The following is a 9,667-nucleotide window of genomic DNA, read 5'->3' on the forward strand; positions in this document are numbered from 1 at the left end:
TGTTTTAGTCATGCAACAGAAAACCATGATTGGACAGATAGTCTCGCTAGCTGTCTCGATTTACCCTGCAGAGATCTGAGGAGCAGTAGCGCATGTAGCGCATGTACTTAACTGGGAATCATACAGACAAGATTACTGATGGCCATAGAGGTGGACTTGAGACTTTGTGACTTGGACTCGAGTCACCATTTTGATGACTTGTAACTTTACTTGACAATGCCTGTGCATTGTCTGATTTATGTGTTAACATCTTTATTGTGATTGGATGTAAAAAAAATCTTGCTTTGAATGCAACTAATAACATGAATTATTTCTTTTTTGAATGTGTTACTCTTGACCAGTGTTGGAAGTAACACAGTTACAGTAATGTATTCCTTTTTGCTATAACGCAGTAATATAAAGCAAAGTCAGTAATATTATAGTCGTTATAATCAGTAATACATGTTAAAAGGGATTTGAACGCAACATTTTGTGTTTTGTTGGGGGGATGCACAAGACATAAAGGCTTCTGGGATCGATCAATAACTCAAACTTGCTGATAATCTAGACACCAATTTGATTATATAGACTCATGCGTGGTTACGGTCTCGTAAATTTGTCTCCCCGTGACAGCCTACCTACCATGTAACATTACCATGTAACATTTAACATAACTATCACGATAACAGGATGTGTATTTGTATGTGATATCCATCATAATGTAGCCTATGAATTATGTAAACATCATCTGTACACAATCATCTAACCCCCAATTTCCACAGGGTGCGTAACTGCTGCGGATCGGCTCTGCTGTGTCAGCGCTGTGCTTCGCCGTCCGTCAATACCCGCCAGGTCCAGATTTGTTGCGGAACGGCTGCGGCTGTGACTGACAGCTGAAGTCACGAGAACCCACAAGATCTCACAAATTCATGTACAATAGAACCACAAACACAGTTTGTACCGTTCAGAGGTGAAGAAGGTAAACAACTCTGTGCTGTGTTTTCAAGGTGTAGTGTACGGTGGCCGGGAAGTGCAAAACAACATTACAAAGTCTGAAACACTTTTACAAAGATCGAGACAAATTTACATTTAAAAAACAAATTAACAAAACGCAAAACACTTTTACAAAGAATAAAACAAATTTACATTTTAAAAAACAAATTAACAAGACTCAAAACACTTTTACAAAGAACAAAACAAATTTACATTTTAAAAAACAAATTAACAAGACTCAAAACACTTTTACAAGTCCCGAAACAAATTTACAAACGACAGATTCTTCACGGAAAGGGAATGTACCACACACCGGAAGTGACACGAAGTAATACGGAAGTGACACGGTGGTGTTGGTGAGCGCGGGCAATTCGCGTTGTAGTTGTGGAGTAAATGGCGTAAATGAAGTTTATGGTGACCGAACATGGACTGCGACCGAGGGATATTTTGCCCGTTTTGTGGCAAACACATTAACACATTAACGCGGTTTTGCTTTACGTGTGGCCGGTGTTTGGAGTTTCTGAAAGACGCGGACCAGACGGAAACACTTGAAACACAAGCGTCGTCTCGCCAGCCGGACAGTGTTAATCAAAGTAAGTGTAGCAAAACAAAAATGCTATCTATCTGGGGCCATGTGAATAAAAGTCAGTAATGCTATGATTTTCTTGAGCGGCTGCTGACTTTCTATTTTGAAACGGAACTCTGTCCATTTCAGCCGAACATCCATGCCCATCATACAAACAGTTCATGGAGTACAGAAGCTCCAAGTCTAAAGAACGACAGGCTTTTAACTACGGGCCAAAACGAAGAAATAGGCCTAAAGAAAGAAAAAACGTCCAGGTAAGTTTGACCGTCCTATACAATTTTGCAAAGCTCTATATGTATTTGTGTGTATGTGTATATTTATTTTACCTACGTATAAATTATTTATATATTTATTTTACTAGATAAACGTAGGATTGATGGTGCCACATGGAACTGATGGAACTGATTTAAAACCTCTAAGAGGGAAAACGCTCCCGGTATTTACAGACCCAGAAGTAGCAGCACCTGATCTACTGAAACAAGCTGTGCAGAAAATGAGAACATTTAACAAGGACATGCACGAAGGACCTTATGTCCTTTTGTATCCAGACTGCTCAGAGGTGGTCCATGTGCCCGGGTCAGAAAGGCCATTCAAATTGGCAGAGTATTAAAAGGAAATAGGAAAGGCATATTCCAGGATCACTTTTTTCATTTGCCTAGAAAAACACTATAAAGGAGGTTAGTGGATCTCATGATTTCATATTTTTTTACATGTTTAGATACTCTGCTGGAGAATAGATAATGGTTGTTTGATTTATTATTTTCAGTGGATGATACCTCAGACTCTGATTCTGAAATTGTCATCACAACAAGGAGCAGAGCCAAATTCAATCAAGCTGACACTTTGGTACATCAGTTACTTCTCTTTTTTAAAATATGTATGTATTTATGTAAATATTTGTATTCTATTACTTTATTAGATGTACATTGGATTTTAAGCATAAAATATGTCCTGGTCAATATTTTAGTGGTAAAAGTGGCTTGTTTTGATTATTTTGCAGTACTATTATACAGTAACACATACAACTATTCAGCATTGATTTATGCTGTATGTGGTAATGGAACAACAATAGAAGCTATTGATAATTTTATCAATTTCCTCTCAGGTTTTTGAACCAAAAAATCGAAGTACTCCTAAACACAAACTAGAAGATGAAAGGTAGGTGTTGCACGCTTGGACACAAAGAAACTTTCTGGCTTGCATGGGTTGAAATTATTTCTTTAGTTCTTGACTGGAAATAATAATTAATTTTATTGGGTTACAGTGCTTTCAACCGGGTAGAGTGCTATTTAGCAGATATTTCACTACTCATTCACATACACATTAAACATTTATATTGCTATTTTTGGAGATGTATTTTCCACTTTTGCTCACCTGGAAATACAGAAACCCTGCACATGAGCTCAACGTTGCTACATGCTATTGACTGTTTCTGTAACTTGCTCCCTACCTAAAGGACACACAGCTGCCTGTCTGAGCTTTACTTAACAGAATAAACCTACAGAAATACAGTTTCTCTTTCAGGTTTATAAACACAAATGGCACAAATTAACCAAACTATTAAAAAATATGAGAATGATCCAGTCCATCCATATGTCCCACATCATTGTGGGTCTCACATAGACCTTTATTGAATTGGCGCAGTCAACCTGAACCAATTAAACAAACTTTTTTTCTGAACTTTGTCAGGGAGTCAAATAGATGTAATGAGAGACAATGTTTTTTATCTAGTGATAATCAACCAATAGGAATTTGGGCTGCATACATAATGTTTACATGATTTGACTATTGTACGCTGGAAGGACACTTGCTGGTTTTAAGATGTCCACAACACCCACTCTAGCCCAAAGCACCCTGGCCACTAGAAAAGACCCACCTACTACTATGTGTTACTCAAAACTACATTATAGTCTTTATCATGGAGCTAATCATTTTGTGTTTTTATCATGTTTCAGACAAGCACCAGGACATTCAACAATTCAGCCAGGACAGGTAATAAGGGAGACTGTGGCTGCGTTACATTTCTTGCTTCCAATGTTGTTGTTGTTTCAGACATTTTAATCTGTTTTTCAGATAGTAATATCTGATGCTGAGGATCTGGATCAACCTGAAACAAATCCAGAAAAAAATTCTTGCTACAGGTAAGTAAAAAAAAATAAAATAATGACTGACATAATTTATATTTACTGATTACATGGGGAAGGCATTTTTGTTTGTAAGATGTTTTAACATGGAAATGGTCATTTCCAACAGTAAATACACAGACCTGTTTTCACCCAATGTTGAGCCAGAGGATGAAGAGCCTGTTGCTGTCAATGTGAAGAATATCCAACACACAGCAATGTAATATGACAGCTTTTGACTATAGCACTCCATTATTTTACAGTGCAATAGTTCTGGTATATCTGGAATATTCACAAATGAAGTCACTTTTTGTCATTACAGGGAGGAGACGGACATTTCATTACCTGACATCGTGGCAAACCTGTCGCTTCCTATTGATCATAAAAGAGTCAGTCGGTTCAACATCTCAAGGGCTAATGTTTGGGATGGGGCAGTCAGAGGTTTCAAGCGTACAACATATTCTGAAACCTGTGACATGCTGGTCAAATTCACTGATGATACTGGTGTTTTGGAAGAGGGAATTGACACGGGTGGTCCAAGACGAGAGTTTTTAACTCTACTAATGAAACACCTAAAAGACCGGCCCATTTTTGATGGACCAGAAGGACATCGGTTCTTGGTCTACAATGCAAATGGTATGCATATGGGTTAGATGTGTACTATAGGCTACTAATGGTTGGTTAATGATCATTGACCATATATATCACATGACATATGCTTGTATATTACAGTATATAATGCATTTTGTTATAATTTTGCATTATGACTTCATTCACAGCTGTTAGGGAGGATGAGTACTACCTGGCAGGAAAGATGATTGCTGTGTCAGTTGTGCATGGAGGTCCAGGACCCCATTTCCTGTCAGAAGATCTTGTACATTATCTTTCAGGCCAGCCTTCATTCAAAGCACCATTTAATTTAATAACTGATGAAGACATAGGGAAAGCTTTGCAAGAGGTGAGAATAGCATAAGGGCTACAGTATGGTAGGGCAGAGTTTTACATAGTTCCTGAAGTGTTTTGAGACAATGTTTAATTCCTATATCACGTGCAGAATTTGTTTCATTAATTTATTAGTCTTTGATGCTGTAAAATTACACCATGCTATGTATGTCATTAAAAATAGGCTAGGAGATATAGTGCATACAGTTATTGACTGGGGTGTTTGTCTTTTCATGTCTTTCAGATTGAGAGTGCTGCTTCATTGGATGCTCTGCAAGAATGCATGATGAGACACAGCACAATGTTACAGACAGCAGGTTGTCTGAGGCACGTGGCTACTGTCGAAGAAAAGAAAGAAATCGTGTCCGACTACCTTCAGTGGTATATTATTGACCGCAACTCATCTGTAATTGACAGGTAAGATTCTTTTTATAAATGTTATGTATGTTTTAGTTAAATGCCTCATTGTCTCCATGTTTGGTTTATGCAAACATGTATATCTGTTATCAATTTGTTACTGTGACAGAATTTGTACCTTAGTGTATTTCAACTATGTGATGTCACTTCCTTCTGTCTTGTGTCACACTACAGTGCCTTCATTAAGTCTGCACATCTTATAGATTCAATTAAAAATAGATATTAATCTTTTTCCTCATCAATCTACACACAAAACATCATAATGACAAAGCAAAAACAGAAATTAGATTCTCTTCCTGACTAACTCCATAAAGTTCAAGAGGAAAATAAGTCCAGTTACCCCTTAAAGTTATCCATCCACATCTGCTACACATCTGGCAGCAGAGTGATGGTTTGAGGCTCACTTGATCCATCAAACCCTTGATGACTGCTGCTGTTTATCCAACCACCTGCTCAATACTGTACCAGTGTCACTTACATCTGAATCTATTCCTGCCCTCAGTTCTCATAGAGATCCAGTCACACGCAGAGAGGTTTTAGTGTAAGTGTCCATGAAAATATATACAGATATAAAGAGTGTGGGGATGTTGATGGGTGTGTAAAGGCTGTAGCTTCATACACGAGGAATCCAGGCTGGAATTACTTCCATAGGTGCTTCAACAGCATACTGAGAAAAGGCTCACTAACTTCAGCAAATGTGATATTTTAGTTTTTTTCTTCTTTTTTTATTAAATTTGCTACAATTTTCTCAAAACCTGTTTTTGCCTAGCTTATGATGTATTGTGTGTAGACTGATGACGAATAATATTTTATATGAAATCTCTAACTCAAAGTTTTGAAAAATTGCATGGGATGTGTAGACTTTCTGAAGGCACTGTATAAGTGCTCAAGCCACCTAGCCATTCCAGTCTTTGTCGTTTAAACCTTAGATTGTAACAATTAACTTTTAATGTGCAATGCAAAAATAGGTTTTTTTTTAATTCAATGGTCAACACAACAATTTCCCCCCAAATGTTTAAGGTGGATAGTAATTGAAGAGAATATTTGTTTTCTTTAGATAATTTAAATTGGCACTATACAACAGTGAATCAATGTTTGTGTTCACTATGTAGATTCAGAAATGGTCTTTCAACCCTGGAGTTTTTGACTGCACTACAGCAACACCCTACTTTGCTGGCCCGTTCTGTGCCACACTGAAAAGCGACTCACTGCTTTTGAACTTGAGAAACTCTTCAAACCCGACCTCAGTCCATCAGGGAGTAATCGACGACTTAAAGAAAGTCAAACCATGGCCTATTGGGCAGATTATCTCCTTGATTGTGAAGGTTTGTTAGTTTATTTGTTTTTTATAACAAGTTAAGAAAACGCATGTCAATGATTTATCTGAATTGTTTTTCTTTGTAGAAGGCCAGGCTGCTGTGTCTGTGGAAGATGTTTGCTACTGGGCTGTCTTCACTTCCCCCATCTGGCTTGGAACCACCGCCACAAATAGAGTTCCTGGATGACTCTGCGTTCCCCATGGCAAACACATGTTCAAACTCCTTGAGATTACCACTCCTAGACTCATTCACTTTGTTTAAATCACAAATGGACTTTGGAATTCAAAATAGTCCAGGATTTGTCTGTTTCTAAGCTATATGATGGATGACTCAGAGTTAAAGTTGTTGTTAAAGGTGCACTTTAATGTGAAGTTGCCAAAGTTGATTTTATAATAACAATAACAGTATGTGAGCATGTGTTTTTTTTTCTCAGTTAACATTTTAAAAATGTTTTAGATCTGTGACTGGGATCCCTTAATATGTCACTGTTTTAGATAAAGAAGTACTTAAAGAAGTTGTTCTTTACTACAAAATTTTAATAAACATTACTATTTTGATTAATTTACTTTACACTTAAACAGCAAAGCTGTGGGTGACAGATTCGTAAACATTGTGTTCAGACAGTGTTCCACCACTACAATAAAAACTCCCTTTTTGATCCTTTCATAGCCGAGCCATTTCTTTTAGAATCATGTACAGTTCTGATGCAGACTCCCAGTTTTCTGGCTTCAGTAACTGATTGTGGTCCATGGCAAAGTCCAAGTACTCCTGCATGTTTGGGTCCCCACAAGGAGTAATGAACAGGCTAGCCTCAGGAAGGGCATCCAATTCAGCCTGTTGAATTGGAAATGCACAGTCTCTGGAACCAAACCTATGTTAAATAGAAAACATAATTGCATTTGTTTTCATTTAAACTAAAACGTTAGATTAATACCTTTACCTATTTATCACCAATGTATCACCTGTGTGGTAAGTAGTAGAGTTCATTGGGCACTCCTCCTGGACATGCTGCTGTTCTGGAAGGGCGAATCCTGTGACTGTTCCACAGTCTCACACACTCATCTAAGTCCTTCTGAATAACCTCACCGAAGCAGTATCTCAAGAGACACTGATGCTCATGACTCCCGTTAAAGTATCCGGCATCTCTAAGGTCCGTAAATAACTCCATCCAGAACTGAGACCTATAGAAACGGATATACATTTTAGTTAAACCTTTAAGTGTATACACGTTTGAATAATAAAATCAAAGATTAGTTGTAATGAAATTTATGGGTTGTGCATCTTTTGGTCATTCAATTTTCTTTTCAGAAACTACCTTCCTTATATTTTTTCAGATTTTTTATTGTGCTCGTTTTTTCTTTTTCTATTACTCGTTCCAGAGAAGAAAATCAAATGACCAAAGATGCAATGAGCCTTTATGAACGTTCACTCACCTCCCCTTTCTAAATATAGACCACCAGGACTCAATACGCTGGTTATTTATAGATGAGCCGTACATGTGGCTGGACGCTCCAGAGTAGTAGTCACTGTGATGGTGGCGTAGGGTACATTGAATTGCAGCCATTATGCCGTTCTCAGTGCCGCAATCAGTCCTCAGTCTCATGGGGATGACACCGAGGTTTTGCACACATGACATGAAATAGTGAGCAATCACCGTTGGGTTATTATTTGTTGGTCCACATTCAAGCCACAGTACTTTACGTGAAAATCCATCTATGCATCCCGAAATGGCCAAACCGAATGGCTTAAGTTTATCATAACCATCTGCGTGCCACATATAGTTAAGTCCCATTGAGTGGTAGGTTCTTCTTGTAAACCTTCTGCGTGTTCTGCTCTCACACCCTCGAGGATTAAGCTCCCGGAGCAAATTCATCACATCATCTCTCTTCACTCGAAGATTGTACTTTTGTTTAAGTACCTGCCACATCGTGCGGTAGCCAAATAGTTGTCCAGGTCCACGAAGTTCCAATCTGATGGCGTTACTCACGGTGTTTGGAGAGGAATAATCCTTTCGGCGGTACAACCCGGCTTCGTTCAGTTTACTTTTAAGAGTCCTCAAGCTGATGTTTACACCGTGTAGGCTTGACATCATGTCCACAATTACATCGTAGGAATGGCCCTCGTTGAAATACTGAACGCAATGATGCAGTATGTCCGGTGTTTCCGTCTGGTCCGCGTCTTTCAGAAACTCCAAACACCGGCCACACGTAAAGCAAAACCGCGTTAATGTGTTCATGTGTTTGCCACAAAACGGGCAAAATATCCCTCGGTCGCAGTCCATGTTCGGTCACCATAAACTTCATTTACGCCATTTACTCCACAACTACAACGCGAATTGCCCGCGCTCACCAACACCACCGTGTCACTTCCGTATTACTTCGTGTCACTTCCGGTGTGTGGTACATTCCCTTTCCGTGAAGAATCTGTCGTTTGTAAATTTGTTTCGGGACTTGTAAAAGTGTTTTGAGTCTTGTTAATTTGTTTTTTAAAATGTAAATTTGTTTTGTTCTTTGTAAAAGTGTTTTGAGTCTTGTTAATTTGTTTTTTAAATGTAAATTTGTCTCGATCTTTGTAAAAGTGTTTCAGACTTTGTAATGTTGTTTTGCACTTCCCGGCCACCGTAGTAGTGCAGTTAAATATGATCCGCTGTGAGCACGGTCTATTATATTTTTAAAATGAACCCAATATTTAATTTTGTTTCTGTGCTCGACTTCCTGTCCTGCCCTGGTGTGTGCTGAATTGCTGCGGAGCTCTCCGGCGTACGGCAAAAATAGAACTTCTGCATATCTGCTCCGGAGGGCTGCGGATTGCCGGAGCTGGGACGGAGTTGGGACACAGCCGTTCTGCAGTCAGTGAAAATTCACACATTGACTTAAATGGAAACATAATGGCTCCGCTGCCGTTCCGGGGCGGATCCGCAGCTGTTTCGCACCCGGTGGAAATTGGGGGTAAGATGCACGAGCAGTAAGACACCTGTTTGATTGCATATACTCGAGCAGTTGCAAGGTTACATTCCGTTTTGTTCAGTAGCTTGTTGCGCGGTCTCTTCGTGACAGCCTACCTGTCAGGGATAGTTCTGACCCAGAATGCAGAGATTTAACACAAACTACGTTAAGAAGTCTTTAAAAGGTTTTAATGAACAAAGGGTACTTAGTGAAACAATGTAGGTTGTGTCTGAGCGGAAACAGGACAAAGACAGAAGGTAAGGATGAGCACAAAAACACACAGACAAAACAAGAGTGCAACTAGAACTCAGAGCCAAGTTACCAAATGGGTAGTAGATGCCGAGCTGGTAACTATCTGGGGCC

General features: G+C 38.9%; 1 protein-coding gene and 1 pseudogene across 1 annotated transcript; one reads left to right on the top strand and one right to left on the bottom strand.

Annotated features, from left to right (window-relative positions):
* The first annotated feature begins 1,668 nt into the window (after positions 1-1,668).
* Positions 1,669-6,545, top strand: LOC116684913 (G2/M phase-specific E3 ubiquitin-protein ligase-like; annotated as a pseudogene).
* A 371-nt stretch (positions 6,546-6,916) lies between these two features.
* Positions 6,917-8,640, bottom strand: LOC116684915 (uncharacterized). Its single transcript, XM_032510292.1, has 3 exons — positions 7,793-8,640; positions 7,322-7,540; positions 6,917-7,230 (listed from the first exon to the last, which is right to left on the bottom strand). The coding sequence occupies exons 1-3, from the start codon at positions 8,638-8,640 to the stop codon at positions 7,023-7,025; spliced, it is 1,275 nt and encodes a 424-aa protein (XP_032366183.1). The 3' UTR covers positions 6,917-7,022.
* Positions 8,641-9,667: the final 1,027 nt, after the last annotated feature.

This window comes from Etheostoma spectabile, unplaced genomic scaffold, assembly GCF_008692095.1.
Source record: "Etheostoma spectabile isolate EspeVRDwgs_2016 unplaced genomic scaffold, UIUC_Espe_1.0 scaffold00569390, whole genome shotgun sequence".
NCBI classification, from domain to species: Eukaryota; Metazoa; Chordata; class Actinopteri; order Perciformes; family Percidae; genus Etheostoma; species Etheostoma spectabile.

Coding starts and splice junctions, on each gene's coding strand:
- LOC116684915 (XM_032510292.1), bottom strand. CDS start 8,640: ATGGACTGCGACCGAGGGATATTTTGCCCGTTTTGTGGCAAACACATG. Junction 7,541..7,792: donor TCTATATTTAGAAAGGGGAG/GTGAGTGAACGT, acceptor CCGTTTCTATAG/GTCTCAGTTCTGGATGGAGT. Junction 7,231..7,321: donor CTCTACTACTTACCACACAG/GTGATACATTGG, acceptor TATTTAACATAG/GTTTGGTTCCAGAGACTGTG.